The sequence below is a fragment of the Brachyhypopomus gauderio genome, unplaced genomic scaffold (genome assembly GCF_052324685.1).
Source record: "Brachyhypopomus gauderio isolate BG-103 unplaced genomic scaffold, BGAUD_0.2 sc289, whole genome shotgun sequence".
Taxonomy (NCBI): Eukaryota; Metazoa; Chordata; class Actinopteri; order Gymnotiformes; family Hypopomidae; genus Brachyhypopomus; species Brachyhypopomus gauderio.
This window is the reverse complement of record NW_027507110.1, coordinates 19,646-39,297: the sequence shown is the minus strand read 5'-3', so window position 1 is coordinate 39,297 and position 19,652 is coordinate 19,646. Positions and strand designations below refer to the sequence as shown.

At 52.0% G+C, this 19,652-nt stretch overlaps 1 protein-coding gene across 1 annotated transcript in view; it reads left to right on the top strand.

Annotated features, from left to right (window-relative positions):
* The first annotated feature begins 4,588 nt into the window (after positions 1–4,588).
* The window catches only part of klf7b (Kruppel like factor 7b), a 32,867-nt gene continuing 17,803 nt past the window's right edge, over positions 4,589–19,652 (top strand). The window contains exon 1 of the mRNA XM_076995936.1: positions 4,589–5,079. Coding sequence (XP_076852051.1) covers positions 4,978–5,079 — 102 coding nt within the window. The 5' untranslated portion in view covers positions 4,589–4,977. The remainder of the gene's footprint in view (positions 5,080–19,652) is intronic.

Below are 19,652 nucleotides of genomic sequence, written 5' to 3'. Positions count from 1 at the left end.
TCCGACCCCCCACCCCCATAAAAGGTGTCCTCCACAACAAGAACAGTGTTCCTAGGGCTCAGGGTCACGTTAGCGCGGAGCACAAGAGTAGGACAGAGACAATTGCCCCACGCATCTGGGCGAGGGACACTCTAATGCGAGTGGACATTTTCATCTCTGTGGCGGCAGACCAGTCCAACCTAATTCGGACAATTCCCACTTGTGATATAATTTCATTCCTACCTCAGTGAGACTCCTATGATCTCATGCTCCAATACCACCACCACAGCCCCCCCCTTCCCAATCTCTCCTGTGAGCCCCCCCCCCCCCCCCCCTCCCCTCTCTGCCACATAGCTCACTCCAGTGCCAACCAGAATGTTCTCTGGATCAAAATAAAAGTCCTGGTCTTTATGTTTTCACACGTAACAACTGAATTCATTCTTAAAGATCCACTTCCTCTGTAAACAAACTTCCCTCTCGCTGAAAGCAATGTTGCACAGTGTTCATGAATCGTGAGGAAACTGATTCTCGTCACCTCTAAAAATAATTCCCATTCTAACACCCTTTTTGCACTCTCTCTCTCTCACTCTCTCCCTCAACACTCAAAGTGTGTGTGTGTGTGTGATAGGTTCACCGCGTGTTACTTCTCGCTCTTCCCAGCATGCTCGGGGCCACTTAAAAGGCTGTCGTGAGCTAAGGTCACGGAGCAGAGAGAGAGAGAGCGAGAGAGAGAGAGAGGGAGAGGGAGGGGCAGGCGGTGATGCAGGCGTCGGGGGCGGAGCCAGAGAAAGATGCTGAGTGACTGAAGGTCTTCTGGGTTTTTGCTTTTTAGGCAGGAGACAGAGGCTGCTGGGGTAATAAGACAGAAGGGAATTGGAGTGGTGGTGGCGGGGTGTTGGGGTAGTTACGAGTGGCGCCAGGCTGCCAGGCTTTTCCCCCTGTGTGTGGCAGCAGGGCACAGGGGTAGATCAGGGCACTGCCGGGGTCTGGGGCGAGTCTCACTGGGAGAGAGGGAGGGGGAACAAGCGAGCCGTGTGTTTACACAAACAGATCCGTTACCATGGCTATCCATGCGAAGCCAGATTCACATGATGTCACCCGGGCGGCATGAGGGGGGTATAAACAATCGCGGCTCGGGTGGCTAATTAAAGAGCGTGTGACGCGGGACTACCTGAACCGATGTGCGGTGATGCTTCCATTTTAACGCTTGAAGCTGTATCCGTTCTTCCTGACGACTGAGCTAATCTTATTGACATACGCCACGTCGCCGTGAACACCAATGGAAGTGTTTATTTGTATATCAGATACAATCACAATGTAGCACAGCGGAATACTAGAACTGAGCGTGCCTGGTATGGGAAGAAGCTCTGTGTGTTTGTGTGTGTGTGTGTGTGTGTGTGTGTGTGTGTGTGTGTCAGTGGGGAACCGTCAGGGCCCTCTATGCCCTCTCTAAAATATTCTTATAACAAAAATATATATAATTTATGTAATTTTATTTTATCTACTTACAGTTTGACAATCGACATCCAAACAATTACAAAAATATAAGCAAATAAATTATTCCCCCGTCTCTATTCAATCTGTGTTTGAAGGTGAGGGGTTAAGTGGAAGCCTGTGAGTCTGTGTCTCCCCCTATCAGGACTGTGATGTCCGCTGTTCGTTTACAGAGGGCCTGGCAGTTATAATTCAGCGCAATACCAGTTTCAAATGACAATAAAATTGACCAATCATATCTTCCCTCTTGGGCGGGCTTAACTGTATGATAATTTCCGCCCGCTGTGGCGACGCTAGCTGTCATTAGCGTACCACCGCTAGCTAGTTTCGATTCATTCCTTTGACGTCCTCGTGCGCGTTGTTTACATATTCCGCTCCCAAGAAACACGGAGCTGTGAACCTTATTTTGTTGGAACCTTATTTTCCTTAAGAAATTATCTAGTACATATATTATTGTTTATTGCGTTTCTAAAGCTGTACTGTCGTCTCAGTTTTTATTTAATTTTTTTTTATTGCAGTTAATTAGGAGAGGAAACACTTTTTTTGGGGGGGGATGGGAGCGGGCCGAGGTATAATGGTCACGGTTCACTACTGGTGTGTGTGTGTGTGCGTGTGTGTGTGTGTGTGTGTACGACCCAGTTTGCAAGGTGCAGCGTCCAGTCAGGCCAAGGCCAGGCACAGTGGGCACCAGCTGTTCCAGACACCATCGGCCACAGGGTCGTCCGTGCCACACAGCGTTGCCACGGCGGCAGGCACAAGAACTTTCAGAGCCCAGCTGTGGCACATTCGCACCTGCCCTTAACCTGCAGTGCACACACGCTCACACACCTGCCCCCCCCCCCCCTCCCCCCCTTTCCACCCCCACTGTCTTCCTCCTCTAGCCAAATGAACCGCGGACTGGATGCAGCTGCCTCCCCCACCAAATGCCCCCCCACCCCCCCTCAAAGCCCCCGCAGGGCGCACCAGGCCGCTGCACTAACAGTCTGCTCTTCGGCTAGAAGCGTCCAGCTCCAAACAGCTGGCATAACCTAATGTGCATCTCTGTCAGAGACGAAGGAGCTACCACGGTCCAGAAGAACAATATACTTCCCCAGACAACCACACACTCAGGCCACAACACCAACCCCCAACTCTAGCTAATTCTCACTGGTAGAAAGACCTGTAAAAATCAATAGGGAAAATGTCCTGAAACAGCCAATCTAGCAACCATCTGCCCCCGGACTCCACTGAGACAAAGACCCGTGTCCCCTGGGAAAACGGAGGGTGAGAGAGGCCCGACACACATACAAACTCAATTACTTGCCACTGCTAAAACACTCTGTCCTGCTGCAAATACCGGCCTCCACGTTTTCACACACATGCCCACTTTGTCATAATGAGGACCTAATTAAAACACACTTCGATTCACATTTTGTCAAGTCTGTCTTTTTGGGGTACTCCAAGTAATGCCAATTGCAGCCAAATTTTTTTAAAAAAGTGAATGCATCTGTGGGTGACAGTTTATCACTGTAAAAACCTATGTTTAATAGAACCAGAGTGAGGTATTAGCTTCCAGCAGGCATCCAAAAAGCGAAAAAGGCAGGGGGTTACTGTGGAGGCTTCAGTAATAAATTCCACCGAATTAAGCCTTTGCTATACATTACTATGGTTATGCATTTAGAAGGTGAGGGAATGTAACTCTCCTTTGTGGATTAAAGCTGTTGTCTAACTAAATGACAACATCCTTTACTTATACCACCCATAGACAATATTAATGGCTTTGCCCTATACTCGTAATTGATGTTAAGATGAAGCATGTTGGGTACTAGAATAATGACAGGAAAGACAATGACAGGGCTGGAGTCAAGACAACTTCTTATTTTTTAGCAACCTGACGCATCGATTTTCTCTAAAAACCCCACATCATATAGAATACCTTCAGATTGTTGAGGGTTTAGAGTTCACGGTTGAAATAGGTGAAGTAAAAAGGGACATCTTGGCCTAGTTTTCCCTGAACGTCTTGAACCGTTAGTCAACTTGAAGTGGGATATGTGACAAAGCCCAACACTCGCAGAGTAGAGTTAGCCTGGCTGCTAACTGTGAGACTTTCTGAGGTAACCAACCTGTCTAGGTAGTATGTCCTGCACATATTTCTTTGTGGCTTATATTGTTTGTAGATTTTCTTGTAGTTTGGATTGTTGGAAACTTAAGTATAAAGCCTTAACATGTTTGACAGGGTATGTTACCGAGCAAAAGAGTAATGTGCAGCGTTTTAAATTTTAAAATATGTGGTCTGGCTGCTTTAAGGTTGACATAAATTTTAAAATGAGTCTCATAAATTCCTTTTTGTGGCTTTAAGGTTTCTGCAGAGTCATTAAAGTTTACTATATATTGATTCGCAGCTTTATTATAGCCTTAGGGTGTCGTCAGTTTTGAATTGTCCATTACGAACCAATAATCAGATCAATGTTGTAAATCAATATCACCAATTATGTAAGGTGGGTTAATAACGCTATACGTGACTAGTGCCTGACTGAGGTGGCGACGGTGTTAAGTATTGTTCGGACGAGGTGTTTAGTTTGAACTTATGTTACACTCGTTTTGTGTCGTTGGGTGTTTTTTTTTTGCTACATTTAACACGTTTCTGCGCCCCGCAGTCTCTCAAGTGCGTGTTCACTCCCCCCGACACAAACTGTGGCGTCGCAGGATTTAATCCGCTTCATCCGTGTTCGCAACTTTGTTACCATATTGGGCTACACGAGCAACAAAACCGAAACTTGTGAAGATGTAACATTACCACATGGCTTTAATTATCACAGGAGAAAACAACTTGGTTCTCCTCTTACTCGCGTTCTTTCTGGCTGTGTGTCCGAGCGGAGCGTGTTGAGGCTGTTATATAGCTCTCTAAAAATAGCTCACCTTTCACTGCCATCTACGGCCAGACTGACAGCCACCGCCAGCCAATTGTGCGCGGTCGTTCGACTTGGCTCCTCCCTTTTACCCACTTTAGCACCGCCTTAATTGGACGCCAGTGAGATCATCAACCCTATTTACCTTACATGGTCACGCACGGAATTGATTGACAAGAGGCCACGCCCCCTCGGAGCGCCTGGGCTCTTCCTGCGCGCGGCAGAGCGCGAGCCCCAGCAACTTGCCTGCTGAACACGGCAGTCAGGAGAACGGCTACCTGGATTTATAGAGCACAGATAGCGATCTGGCAATGCGGAATTAGGTGGCCATTTCTTGTCGCCACGCTCGCATCCCACTCCCGGGCTGAGGAGAGTTCGCAGCGGAGAAGGGGGTTGCAATTAAAGTGACAAAATATATTTAAAAAAAAAAACAAACATTTCTTTCTCTTTTTTCCCCATATAGCTCCGCTCTGCATCTTTACGTTATATCTGCACAGATACTTTCCCGGAGCACGTCGGGCACGGATCAGAAGAGTTGGTGGTGTTTCCGTGCTTTTTTTTAACAGTGGGAGCTTTTTTTTCCTTAGGAAGAGATTGTTTTCTTGCGCGCATCAAAATGGACGTGTTGGCGAATTACAGTATCTTTCAGGAACTTCAGCTGGTCCACGACACCGGCTACTTCTCCGCGCTGCCGTCGCTAGAGGAGAACTGGCAGCAGGTGAGTGGCTCGCGCCCGCGTCGCGGAGGCTCGCGCTGTTTTGGGCTGGAGAGAGAGAGAGAGCGCGCGAGCTGAACTTGGCTCGCGGAGCGGAGGGACGCTCGAGCGCCCGGGCGACACGCGCCTTTCTGTTTCCAAAATACCGCGCGCTCCTCCGGGTCTCCGGCTGGTTCGGCGCTCGAGCGATGCTGATGTCTTTTATTATTATAATTATAGCGAAGTTTGGAGGGCGCGTGATATTTGAGTTCTTCCAGTTATGTGGCTGTATTGTCGGCGGTTACAGAAGTAATATACTGAAGGAAGATTAATATTTGCATATTACCCTAGTTCTTAGATTCAGTTGATGGCGTGTGTGTGAGAGAGCGCGTGCGCCTGTGTGTGCGTGCGTGTCTTGCTGATGTAGAAGCTCATAAGCACGTAGTTGTCCGGTGGAGACAGACATTTGTGTAACAACAAAATACTTGTTGTCAAATATTATTTGCGCGGCTGTTGTATTACTTGCAGTTAAACCCGTCGGTACCAGGCGCGGTGGTACTGGACCGTGTGTCCGCCGCGAGGATGTGCGCGTGAGGTGGTACTAGTCAAATGGGACCTGCTTTTGACGCACGACATCATGCAGTCACAAGCAGCGTAACGAAATACGTGTGTCGAAAACAAGTAGTAAAAGTGTCTGAACACGACGCATTGTTGTAACACGTTGTTATTGACGTGTCGCCTGTTCATTCATGGAGTCAGGAGCTGCAGTCGTCTGAGGTGGCGAGACACGCACATGGCCACCAGAACATCTCGAGACCATCAGTTCGCATCAGCACGTTTGGGCCACGTAGAATGATTTCCAGGTCTTGTCATCGTGTTCGTCGCGTTTGCGGTTGTATTATATTATACAAATAACAAATTCAAGGCATGCTCCTGTTTACTCGTGCTTTTATACGTGTGTGTGTTTTTTTTAATGCAAGACTGTGCTTTTATGATTTAAATGCGTGATTTGGGGTAACGGCGAACGTGGAGGAGTCAATATGGATGCAGGCTCGTGCGCTCGCGCGCACCTCAGTGCCATTCCGCGTGCTCAACTGCGGGCAAAGGCAGCGCGTGCTTATTTATCGCTCGAGTGAGAACTTGAAGATCTAGGGTCTTCACACACACCTGCACGAGCACCTACATCTAGTCCTCGTCTCGACTACACGCAACACATTTTGGCACGAGTTAAAGGACAGTTGTGTGTCTGGTAGGATTTAATATTAACCCTTTCCATAGTAATTAGCCGAGCCAGGTCTGGCCCACATGTTTATCCTGGTCCGTGTCACCTCACATCTTTGATACATCAAACAATAGATGGTTTAATTACAGTAGATTTTGGTGTGTGTGTGTGTGTGTGTGTGTGTGTGTGTGTGTGTGTGTGTGTGTGTGTGTGTGTTAGTCAATTAGTTGTGAATGCACACAGGCTCAGTTTTGCCTGCTGTTTTGAATCCATTTGAACATAAGGCCATTGATTGTGTGTGTGTGTGTGTGTGTGTGTGTTTGAGCGAGAGGGGGAGAGAGAGGGTGGGTGGATGAAATGGCACTTTCTCATACCCTGGTTTTGTTTAATAAGATGGCTAAAGACCATCCAATATTGCTGGTGCTTCATGCTGCTTGAGCTTAGGGAAGGAATGAGGAGATTGTGAAGCCACTGCAGACCACCACGTTGGCGCTCCCACAGGAAGTTCTGCTGAGGAATGTGTTGCGTTGGTGGGTTGGCCTTGTGACGGCTGGAAAGAACTCATCCAGCCACAAGCCGTCTCTGTTGACATGTTTTTCTCACTGCTGGGTAGGCCCGATATCCAGTGGATGAGTGGCGGTGTGGAGGCGTGGCCCAGTTTAATGGGGCGAGAGTGGTGGGGGGGGGGGGGGGGGGGGGTCAGGCCTTCGGCAGGACGACAGGTGAATAAAAGAGGCTGCCCGGGACCGGCAGCACCGTCCACGTCTGATGCTTTTACTAGCGGTGATGGTTTGATAGTGTAGCCGCAGATCTGGGCGAGGAAAGCAAACGGCACCCTTCAGCCCGGGGGGGGGGAGATGGATGGACGCTCTCAGGCGCCGGAGGATGGCACATGAATCAGACCTTAATGGACGTGATATGGGTGAATTGAGTTCCAGCGCTCCTGCGTGGAGGACGGGGTGGGAGGAGACGGAGGGCCCGGGCGGCTGGAGTCGGGCACCCCGCCGTTCTCTCCCCCTCCGGGGCCTGACGTGTGTCAGCGGTACCCTCCACCCCCCCGCAACGTCCTCACCTCTCCCTGGAACAAAGACACCATCTCTCACTGTCAGGGGGGGGCTGGGAGGAGAGTGTGGAGGTTGTGAGAAGAGGCAGGAGCGTAAACACACCGGTAGCTTTTGTTCTTGTTTGTTTGTTTGTTTTATCGTTGTTGTTTTGTTGTTTTTACCAAAGATGTTGGGGGTGGTGCTGTTTCGGCAGTGACCTGTGAGGAAGATTCGTTCAGAGGGGCTGTATGTGTAACGAGGGGATCCACGGTTGTCCCTCGGTCACCTCCCATAGTAGCACCACCCAGAGAGGTTCTCTGGCCTCCACCCTGGAGGCGGTCGGAGCAGGTGGAGAACCCAGGGGAATTGGTCTGTGGTGGTAAACAACACCATTAGAAGCAAACTAGGTAGCCTGGCCAATTAGTAAGGATCACCTGAGAGACTGATTGTGTGTGTGTGTGTGTGTGTGTGTGTGTGGGGGAGGGAAAAGTGTTTGTTAATGTCCGTTCATCTGTCCCCTTGTGTTCCAGGGTGTCACCTGCACGTCTGTTTGTTCTTCTCCTTCAGGGGTCCAACAATTTTATTGTTTTTCAGCTGGCTGCAGTGAAATTGGGTCACTCTGTGTCTCTGTTCACCATGTCTGGCAGGCCTGTCTCTCAAATGTGCCTTGTTGTTTTTACTCACCATGTTTCGGTTTAGAAAGTGTCTGTTTTGGGACGGCCAGGGACTTGATGCGTCCTCTTTATCCGCTTTCCGCTTCGGAGAGCATTATTTTTAAGCTAGGGGGCAGAAGCCTTATTGAAACGCCCACCGCACGACCCCCGTGGCCCAGACGCCGGGACCAGCCGTTTCTCCTGAAACTCCAAGTGTGGCGGCGGCCCGGAAAACCCGTCGTCCCCTCCGTTTTGACCTCCTGTTCCATTAACACCTTTCGGAGGTGTGTCGCCGAGGGGTCCTGATCTGTCCGGCAGAGCTCGAGCGTGCGGACCTTTCAGACGCGGGTACCTGTGGCTCTGCGCCTGGGCGGGTCGGCGTCTCGCCCGGAGCCCCACGCGGCGGGGGGCGGAGGTAACCCCCAGAGCCGGGCCGCGGGAAGTCGGCCGTGGTAGAAGCGGTGTCTGCTCGCGCCTGGGGAGTGCTGCCTGTCCCAGAGTGGCCACGTCTGACAAGATAATGAATCACACCGCATGCATACGCCGCGCCGCAGTTTTTCCACATTTCACAGCCCAGTAACTTTCAGAACGGCAGCAGAGGGAACATGGCCGTGCCAGAGCGAGAGCGCGCGATGCCATTAAAAATGGATTCGGATGGAGTTCAGCGACGTCTTCGTGTGTTTGGGAAGCCCTGCTCGGCCCCCGGAGCCCCCTCGCCCGCCCCCACCCCGTCCTCTCTCTGGCTGCCAGTCAACGTGGGACCAGGCAACTTCAAATTCCAGCCCCGGCTTTACCAGACACCCCCGCGGGCCGAGCCGGGCTCGCTCCAGCTTAAGGCGCTCTGCTTTGAGCGGGCGCAGCGCCACGTTGCGCAACCCTCGGAGGAGAGCAGCTGGTTTCTCACGGAGCAGCCGACGGGGGCGCGGTGAGCGATCGCAGGCCCGTCTCACGGCTGGCCGCCGGCCCGTTCCGCCGCTGGAGGAGCTCCAGGAACCCAGACAGGCGGAGCTGGCGGGCTGCGGAGCTGCAGAGGGAGGAATCCTGGCGAACGCGTCCTCCGCCGGGGACGGCGACGTGGGGGGGAGACGAGGACGCGGCCAGACGGCTCTGAGCCGGAGACGCCGTGCCGCTCCTGCGCCTCCTTCTGGGGGCTGCAGGAGCTCCTCGTGTGGGAGGCTCGGGCACACACGGCCCTGCGAGGCTGCTAGAAACGCCTCCCGCGCCGCCCTACGACCCGTACGCCGTGGTGCTTCTCGCCGCTCTGGTCGTAAATGGAGAACGGGGCGTCTCTTTTCGACCTGTTTTGCCGGTTTCCCTCTTGATGACGACGACGTTGTTGCATGTGGACATGTAGAAGAATGTGAGAGACTCCACATGTTACAGCTTCTGCCCTGAAGGCCGTCCGTCCCAACACCACCTCCGTCTTCTCTGTATCTGCATGAGCATGAGTGCACTCTGACCTCTTGACCTCCTCTACTTTAGCTGTGACCTCAGATGCCCTGGAGGACATCCATCACGAACAGTGCAGGGGTCCGTCCCAGCTTTAATACCAGAGCTTGTTTATTTCTTAACTTTTAAAATCAGCTTTTACAATTATTGTTTTTATTTATTTTGTTGTTCTAAAATGTTTTTAATCAGAAAATGTTTGTCCAGTCATTTGATTTGTTGGTACCGCAAATGTAGCAAATCTTTCGTGTACTAACGCTGCCGTCATAATATCCCATGTGTTTCAGCATCGAGGGATTTAGGTGTGTGCCTGTTTTATTGCCTTGTGTAAACACAGGGATAAGAAATTAGACGTGTCGAGACAGAGAAACACTTCCTGTCAGATTCTGATTTGCAAACGCGGCAGGTTTAATTGATCCTATATTGCGTCTCTTGTATCAGCTTGTCTGGTATCGGTTTAAATGGCCTACCAGGAATCTGCAGGAGTCAGACGGTGTTGAGTCACCCACCAGCGTTTATCAGTGTGACATCATGAAGTTGAGCTATTGTGCCAAGCACTTCCTGGATGCCGTCAGGGCCGCGGAGCAGAAAGGGCGACATCAGCACAGTCAGGGTGGAGCGAAGCTGCTCTTCAGTGACTCATAGGCTGGGATTACAGCGCACACATGAGTATTTACCCCCCCCCCACACACACACACACACACACACCCCGCCTTGCCTCTTATTTCGAGTCAGGTTTCACATACTGTGTACAGTTGTACAGTAGAGGTGACTGTACATTGCCAGCTAGGCTAGTCTCTCTCTCTCTCTCTCTCTCTCTCTCTCTCTGAGGCCGTACCAGCTTAGATCAGTCAGCCTGTAGACAGCTGACAGTAATTAGGCTCTGGCATGAGGCAGCAGGGTCTTTCATGTGCAGGGTGGAACCAGGTCTTCTTTGAAGTGGGGGGGTGGGGGGGGGGGGGGGGGGGGGCTTTCACTCGCGTGCTGTTTTCCAAGAGAGCTGCTTACACACGCTACTCCTTACAAGCAAGCGATTCTGTGTTGACGTTAACTCAAACCCGCAAAAATAAAGGAAGAGAAATCTCTGTAAACATCCAGCTGCACCAAACGAATGAGCAACTTCAGATTGAATTAGCCCAGGAAATCCATTCAGTTGGGAGAATCAGCATACGTTGCTCCGAGTTATAATTTTGTCCTTCGTACTGTTATTTTAGTGGTGTGAAATTGCATCCACGATATTGTGTGTGTGTGTGTGTGTGTGTGTGTATGAAGCGGACACTGAGACCTCAGCCACTGCACGAACTGACTGAAAGCTGTTTACCAAATATCTGTTGCCGTGAAATTTTGGCAATTGCTCTATAATTTATTCTCTCTGCTCGCAATAGATCAAAGTGGCTGTCAAATTGGCAGTATGTAGGTGTTCATGCAGTGAGGTTTGGTGAAATGGGGAAACTGAAAAGATAATTGGCATTTCTAATGTAGAACGGACACAAAACAACGATTAGGAGGGTTTTTCCTTTTTTTGCATGTTGGAAGAAGAATTGGCCCTGGACAGTGTATTTTTCTAAATAACACATTTTGAGGGACTCTGTAACAGTCAATGGTGTTAAACAGTAATATTAAGTCACATGCAGGCTTTATGCCAGTTTAGTTTTGAGCGATCATCATTAGAACGGCATGCAGTGTCCATGTTCCTCTGAGACTTCAGCGATCCAGTTAGTGTGAGTGGAGAGACGTACGGGACACAGTGTAGCGCCCGAGAAACATGACGGGATGTCGGGAATGCAAGACGCTACCATATAAAGGCAAGAAAGCTGGAAGGAGGAGAACACGTTCTGACTCGCGAGACTCTGACGAGAGTCGCGGGACACAGCAGCACACGCAGGACTTTGCTCGGCCGGCTAGGTACAGCCGTCTTCGCCAGGATTTGAATCATGGTTTGGGTCGGATAACATCAACAGTTTCATGTTACTACACCCGGTCAGGAAAATCATTCGTTTTGCGAGGACTGCCGCTCACTAGCAGAATCGCAGATAAATGCGTTTGGAGGCAGTATGGACATTTGTTTTTTACAACAGTAAAAAGAAAGAAAGAAAGAAAAGAGCCAGGCAAAGTGAAAGCAACGTATGTAGTATATATCACTCCTGGGAGAGATACACACTCCAGATCTGTGGCGTTCGTTGGTGTTTGCGGGGCCCGATTAACCTCACCTGCTTCGGTGTGATTGTTTAGTGAGCGAGGTGAGTTTTGTCTGGCACGACATGCAGGAATTTGCTCACGTGTACCTGTGAGGTGTCTGCACTGGAGACGCCTCACGGCCAATAGGGGGGGGAGTGACCTGAGGGTCTGGATGAGTCCGGCAGGGACACGCCGATTTTCATCCTCCTGACTCGGGTCATCCCTCCCCCCACCCTCCTGTACTCTCGCCCATCACGGAGCTAATGGACATGGCTTGTTATCGGGGAAATCAAGAGCTTCTCGGGGCTCGTGACAGAGGGGGGGGGGGGGGGGGGGGGGGGGGGTGACTATGGGGGGGGGGGGGGGGGGGGGGCAGGATCGTTTGTCTACCCGCTTCTCAAGTGTCTGTTAGGAGCCGTAAAGGGATTGGGGGGGGCAGAGAAAGATGAGAATGCAGAGTGCATCTTTATGCATGAGGCCCGACGTCCCCTTAGCCCATGGAGAGGCAGCTTAGCCTCTCAAGTGTTTGATTAACAGCCTGTGAGGAACCAGCCATTTTTCTCTAAGTACAAGTGCCCACACACATTGTTTCTCTCACTCTGTCTCTCTTTTTCTCTTTCTCTCTCTCTCTCTCTCTCTCTCTCTCTCTCTCTCTCACATACACACACGTACACACAAACACACTCAGCCTGACTGACAGCTTGATGGCATATTTTGCCTCTTTTGCTTCTCTTTTAACGATGGCAAAAATTCATACAGCGACGGAAGTTTTGCAGACATTTTGGTGAAACGCTTTGCATTTTAAACGGCATTTCTACTCGACACAAGCTCTGCGTTTCCACCTCTCTCTGTATTCCAGTGCGGAGTGTTTAACATAGACTGGGAGAGCGTTGTTGCTGAATAATAGATAATGATATTCTTGGTATTCCTAACCACCTATAAGTAGCACTGCAGACTGTCAAAACAGTGAAAGAGAGAAAGGGAGAGGGAGACAGATATACAGAGAGAGAGAGAGGAGTAATGTGTAGAAGTGAAGGGCACCCCAGCATGAAGGAGAGAGCTTATGTTTATTCAACTGCATCCGAGGCGGGGGTGTGGGGAGGGGGCGGAGCCTCCCACAGGACACGCCTCCCCGTTTGACCTGCTGGAAACCCCCTCCTCACCCCCAGCCACCCTTCAGTTCCATGTTCCAGACGCGCGGAAGTTTCCGGAGAGTCGAGTTGGGGCTGCGCTCACGTTCAGTTCTGCTCACTCGGCCCACGTGGTAATGGCTGACGGCGCCGCTCGTTGTGAAGCTGAAACAGACGGAGGTTGTTTGGCAAGAACTGGGTCTGAACGACGGAGCGGTAGAGCGATTGCGGTGCGAGACCTTCCTGACAGAAAAGGGAATAAAAACAACGCGGCTTACATAAACATCAATGCACGGATGAATCCGAGCATGAAAACAGCCCGATGGCCTTTGAGAAAGTGTGTGTGTGTGTGTGTGTGTGTGTGTGTGTGTGTGTGTGTGTGTGTGTGTGTGTGTGTGTGTGTGTGTGTGTGTGTCTGGCAGCTCTGGTCTGTTTGGCCACCAGGCAGTGAGCTCATCTGTTTGTTTTGGTAGCACTGAGGTCCAGTGAATAGGTGTATGGGATGCATCATGACCCTCATACTCAAACACGGCCACTTAGGGGACAACAGGTACTTTTCCATCCGGGAGAAAAGTGCCTTTGGGCCACGTCTGTGGCCTAAAATAGACCCTGGCAGTGAAAGAGCCCAAACGTGAACACTGCAACCAAACGTGAACACTGCAACCAAACGTGAACACTGCAACCAAACGTGAACACTGCAAGTGTGACCGGCAGCACGTGTGTTGATCCTGTAATATAGGAACATGTCCTCATGCTGGGGTGTGTGTGGGTGTGTTTGGGGGGGTGTCCTCATGCTGGGGTGTGTGTGGGTGTGTTGGGGGGGTGTGTCCTCATCCTGGGGTCTGTTGGGGGGGGTGTGTCCTCATGCTGTGGTGTGTGTGGGTGTGTTTGGGGGGGTGTGTCCTCATGCTGGGGTGTGTGTGGGTGTGTCCTCATGCTGGGGTGTGTGTGGGTGTGTTTGGGGGGGTGTGTCCTCATGCTGGGGTGTGTGTGGGTGTGTTGGGGGGGTGTGTCCTCATCCTGGGGTCTGTTGGGGGGGGGTGTGTCCTCATGCTGTGGTGTGTGTGGGTGTGTTTGGGGGGGTGTGTCCTCATGCTGGGGTGTGTGGGTGTGTTTTGGAGGGGGGTGTGTCCTCATGCTGGGGTGTGTTTGGGGGGGTGTGTCCTCATGCTGGGGTGTGTGTGGGTGTGTTTGGGGGATGTGTCCTCATCCTGGGGTCTGTTGGGGGGGTGTGTCCTCATGCTGGGGTGTGTGTGGGTGTGTTTGGGGGGGGTGTGTCCTCATGCTGGGGTGTGTGTGGGTGTGTTGGGGGGGTGTGTCCTCATGCTGGGGTGTGTTTGGGGGGGTGTTCTCATGCTGGGGTGGGTGTGGGTGTGTTGGGGGGGTGTCCTCATGCTGGGGTGTGTGTGGGTGTGTTGGGGGGGTGTGTCCTCATGCTGAGGTGTGTGTGGGTGTGTTGGGGGGGGGGTGTCCTCATGCTGGGGTGTGTGTGGGTGTGTTGGGGGGGGTGTCCTCTTCCTGGGGTGTGTGTGGGTGTGTGTTGGGGGGGGGGGGGGGGGTGTAGCTGGGGTATAATATGGGGGAAATGTCCTTATCCTGCAATGGGCGGTGTGTCCTCAACCTGGAACATTAGATTTAAGGCAGCGGTAAAACATTACAAGATAATAGTGGCATTTCCCCAGGATTTGAAGAGCTGCAATGGTTGAGTGTGTGTGTGTGTGTGTGTGTGTGTGTGTGTGTGTGTGTGTGTGTGTGTGTGTGTGTTTACATATGCTCTGTGTCTATGTCTCCACTAGCGGTTGATGTGTCTGCCTTCCAGACTCCCATTGTGTTGGTGCTGGCTGCACTTGGCTCGTTCGTCCCCCCTGCTCAGTCTCCCACATCGTCCCTTGCGGAGTGTCCAGCCCAGCAGCTTTGCCCACTGAAGGGATGGAGAGAAAATAAAAAGGGCAGATGCCCCCTTGGAACCGGGCAGCCTCAGCACAGCACACACTCGGCTCCATGCCCTAATGAGCTGAGAACGTCCCACGTGAGAAGCTTCTTACGCTGCTACACCAGAGACGTGGCTTTGAGCACAGGTCTTCAGGCGGGACTCCCCACCCCCCCCTCCCCAGCGAGCGCACACACACACACACACACACACACACCAGGCTGCAGGCACTACTGCCAGCATGTCGGATCCTTCACGGAGGTTCTGTTTGTGGCGTTCACCAGCGTTTCCCTGCGTTCTACTGTTCTGTGCAGGAAACCGGGACTTTATTTAATGCTGAGGCTATAGACCGCCCCCTTACATACACACACACATGTTCTGGTCCACCCCCCCCCCCCCCTCCACCCTCTCCACCCAAATATCACCCCACCACATGGACAGCTGCCAACCTCCTTCCCATTTATCATCCCAACAGCCCTGCTTTTCACCATCGCCGTGGTTACAGCCTCTGGCATTGGCCACAATGCCAGGCATGGGTGCCACTGTGTGTGTGTGTGTGTGCCTACATGCTCTTTATTTGAAGTGCTCCCTTGCTTGTCGTGTGGAGGGTTGCGGCAGGTGGCATACTGTATGCCCGATATAGCAGTGGCTACGTGTGTGCCAGGCGGCGTGTGGCTCTGCTGTGAGCCCCACCTGTTCTCCTGCGTTGGCATGATCCACTTTTCCAGCAAAAAAAAAAAAAAGACAAACGAGGCCCTCCGCATTCTTCACCGTGACCTCGCATCCGGATTAAAGAGCCGTCGTCTGCCAGAAGATTTTTCCTCTTTGACATTAACGTCCCACAGATGGGCCATTCATAACAGATATGCCGCGTGCAAAAGGAAGGAAGCGTGTTCAACCTCAACCATAAAAATTGATGAAAAGCCCTTTAGTTTCTCTTCCACTTAACAAATTAAAGATTCTTTTAAAGTTTAAAAAAAAAAAGGTCACGGGAGACATGGAGCCAGATAACAGGAGCTGGATGTTTGGGTTCTGGAGCTGGATCGGCCCGGCGCTGTTAGAGGCTCCCTGGACGAACGGATCACACGGACGCGCTAAACAGCCTTGTCTGTCTTGAAGGTTGGCTACCAGGAAGACTGTCAGGTGGTGGTGGTGGTGGTGGTGGTGGTGGTGGTGGTGGTGGGGGGGGGGGGGGGTGGAGCAGACGACTGCGTGAGCATGTACCGCTCAGCCATCAGGCTTTTGTGTACGACGCCGTTAAATGGGTCACACGCGGAGTCTCGTCGACCTTGGGAATTTGTCCTGCTCGCTGAGACGTTCAGCCTCTACGCCGAGCGGCGCCACGGCGAGACTCATTTTTCAGAGGGGATTGTGGGGCGGGATGAGCCACCCGGCTCTTCGTTCGGATCCTCGCTGGCTCGCACGGGCCCATTTCATGTTTGCGAAGAGCGTCTGGTGACGCGTTGGCGGGCTCCTTTAACGCCCTCCGCTACACACGCCTATCTGGGAGAGGCACGACGATCCTCGCACCATCTGGTGGAATTAGAAACAGGACAAAAAGGTAATTATGATGTGGAAGGTAGCGGCAGTGCGTCGGTGGTGCTGTGTGGAGTCTGTCTCCTCCGAAGGGGCTACTGAGCCGGTGCCCAGATATGTGGGTCGCCCGCTATTTTAATCGGCAGTGTTGCCGGGAATACCTGAGGGAATGGCCAGGCTGTCTGTGTGTGTGTGTGTGTGTGTGTGTGTGTGTGTGTGTGTGTGTGTGTGTGTGTGTGTGTGTGTGTGTGTGTGTGTGTGTGTGTGTGTGTGTGTGTGTGAGAGCTTAAAGTGTGCATACACAGGCATGTGAGTCATGAGCGTAGTCCATAAAAGTTTCTGCATGTCTGTGTGTGCAAGTAAGGAAACAAAGCGTGAAGAGCCCCCTGTACTTTGAGGGAACCGTTCTTCTCAGCTACAGTGCAGCGACTGGTACGCCAACCAAGGCCAGCTTACACACACACACACACACACACACACACACACACACACACACACACACACACACACACACACAGAGACAGGTCAACAGCTTTATTCTCCATGGAAAGTGCCAGTGACTCATCCTCCTTCTTCAGTATTGAGAATGAGATCACCGGCTCATTCCAAGCTAAAAGGCTAAATGGTCCCCCCCCCCCACTGACCAACCACACTGGACATTCTTGTGAAGAAAAAAAGAAAAGAGTCGTGAGCTACAGCCTCCGACTAGCTGTGGTTGGGAATCTTCCTAGCAACCATGTCGTCATCGGTGACTTTGTGACCTTGGGGTGGGTTGGGGAGAAGGGGTGGGGGGGTGAAGGGGGAGGTGGGGAGTTAGTTTTTGGAGGGAGTGCAGCAGGGCTACAGCGTGAGCCCCCTTCCCCCCGCGGTGCAGACAGGTGTGACGGCAGCAGGGGCACCTGCCGAACCAGCCCGCCCTGACGGGGAGCGTGCCGGCTTCAAAAAGCCCCTCTCCCAGCCGGATGTTATTTATACACCGAGCAGGTGGGGGTGCCTGGGGCGAGCACGCCGACACCCGAGGGCCAGAAACCGGAGTTCCACGCGGCCGGCCGCAGAAACGCCGCCCGGCTCTCGTGGCACGACGGCGCTGTGCACTCTTGGCAAAGGTCCGCCTTTCCACGGCTTCTATTGTAGTCAGGAATTAATGGACTGCAGAGGCATTCATCAAGTCCCAGTTAGGTTCCCCCGTTTTTATGTCACTGTAGCAGCCATGTTAGACACTGGTAATTGGGTTCAAAGTGCCATCACTGTAAAAGGCTGCGTGGGAGTGAGTCAGAGGCAGGGGGTGGGGGGGCTCCTCCGTCTCAGGTGACCTCACTCTCAGCTTCGCTGGGCTGCGTGTGTTTGTGGGGGTGGTGTGTGTGTGTGTGGGGGGGGGGGGGGGGGGGGGGGGGGGGTGAGGGATGAGGTCATCCTTTCATCTGAGAGAGTCTGCTGGAGAGATTTGTGTAGGTGGCTGTGTGTGTGTGTGTGTGTGTGTGTGTGTGTGTGTGTGTGTGTGTGTGTGTGTGTTATGCATGCTTGATAGATGCTGAGGAAGAAGAAAAAAGACAAACAGTGCTTTATTTCCAATTGAACATAGTGAAAACAAAATGCAAGTCGCTTTGCCCCACAGAAAAATGGTGTGTTTTGTGTGTGTGTGTGTGTGTGTGTGTGTGTGTGTGTGTGTGTGTGTGTGTGTGTGTGTTGGATCAGGTAGGCTGTAAAAGCGCCATTGTTTCAGAAGCAGCCATGCATACGAGTTTCACCCACCCTTTTACACATCACCCAAAACAACGGCTTTGTCATTGTGCGCTGTAGTGCTTCTGTTGTGGTGGTTTTATACCTCAGATGAGCTTTTCTGGACGAGTCCATGACTGCAAACCCGCCCTCCCGCCACACTCTCCCTCTCTCCCTTTCAGCGGTGACGACCTGAGTGGCACACCATTGTGTCTGGCGTTTGCCAGATGAGAGAGGCCGATATCCAGGGAAGAAAAGGCAGCGTGCGCAGATAGAGCCGTTGGCACGGAGCTGAGGGGCCTGTTCTCTACGTCGGCACGGTTGCAGGGTGGCGTCGGGAAACGTGCGTCTCTCACGCGGCGCCTTCGAGACGTCCACAACGCATGTTCATCGCGTCCTCACAAAGGGTTTAGGCTTTTTTACAAGTTCCAGTTCGCTCGTGCTCCAATGTTCCTTTCTGACGTTTGATTCAGCACGTCACAGCGGCTTAGAGGACGCGATCAGAGCTACGTTTCAGAAGGCGATCTGTGAAATTGACTTCGCCGTTTAGTTTAAGTTGTCAAAACATGATTATGCTCCCCAGTTCTTACTCTGTGTGATGGACAACAGTCCCATTACTCTTGCTAATATTTCACCAAATCACCTAACAGCAGGCAATCGGTTGCCTTTTTTTTTTGTGTGTGTGTGTGTGTGTAAATAGCCCCAGCTCCTGCCTTTCAAGGGCTCAATTTATACTAAAGTGCCCATGTTTACCCAGTCTTTGACATAAGCACTGGGGGGAAATGGAACCCAGGAAAGAGCAAAGGAGTTTGTTGTCCCATAAAACACAGGCTGGGCTTGCTCTTTGTAATTACCACTCTGCAAGATAATTATAAAGAGGACGGAGTCGGGGATGAAAAAGCCATTTATGTGCTCTTAAGCGAGCGATGGCAATTAACTGGGTTGCCTAACCTGGTGCCGGGAAATTGGGTTGGGCCGGCATTGCGTGTGGTTATCATACAAAACAGACCCTGCCAGGCCTCTTCTATCTGTCAGAGGTGAGCCCCTGAGAGGGGGGGGGGGGGGGCACACCACGTCTTTCATTTTTTTTAAGCGGCTTTGCGAAATCACTGTTCTCGGTTTTTGTTTTGGAGTCCTTCGAGCGTGGAAAATCCCTGTGGCTCAAAGGCCACGGTGCTGCCAGGCTGGATGAAGGCCGAAACGTGGGTGGAACGTGTGTGTGTGTGTGTGTGTGTGTGTGTGTGTGGGAGGGGTGCTCACATTCCTGTTATCTTAACAGCCTTTGTCCATCGATGCCAGCTTATCCGGACTCTCCAATGCAGATTGGACAGGGAGATCTTGGGTAGCGTGGCCACACTGACCCACAGTGACCCTCCCCTGGAATGTGCCAGCCGAGGTTGTTTGTGTTCGTTTGTGTTGGTCGGATTGCAGCCAGGGTTTAGGAGCTGAGGAGCGTTGCGTAACCTGTTTTCGGCGTTTCGAGTGGAGTCCCAGACCCCTGTATCCTACCTGTGTGATTTCCTGTCCCGTTTCCTCCACTTGCCAGGCTGGACTGAGTCACAGAGTCGTTTAGTGGGACGGGACAGGAAATGAGCTCAGATGTGTGGAATGCGCTTCCTCCTTTCTAGGGCCTCTTGGTCGTTGCCGTCACCCCGCGCTCTCGCGGCCGGTCACGTCCTGTGGTCGGGTAGAAAGGAGCAGCCGGTTATATTTAGCCCAAGGCGACAGAAATGACCGGCA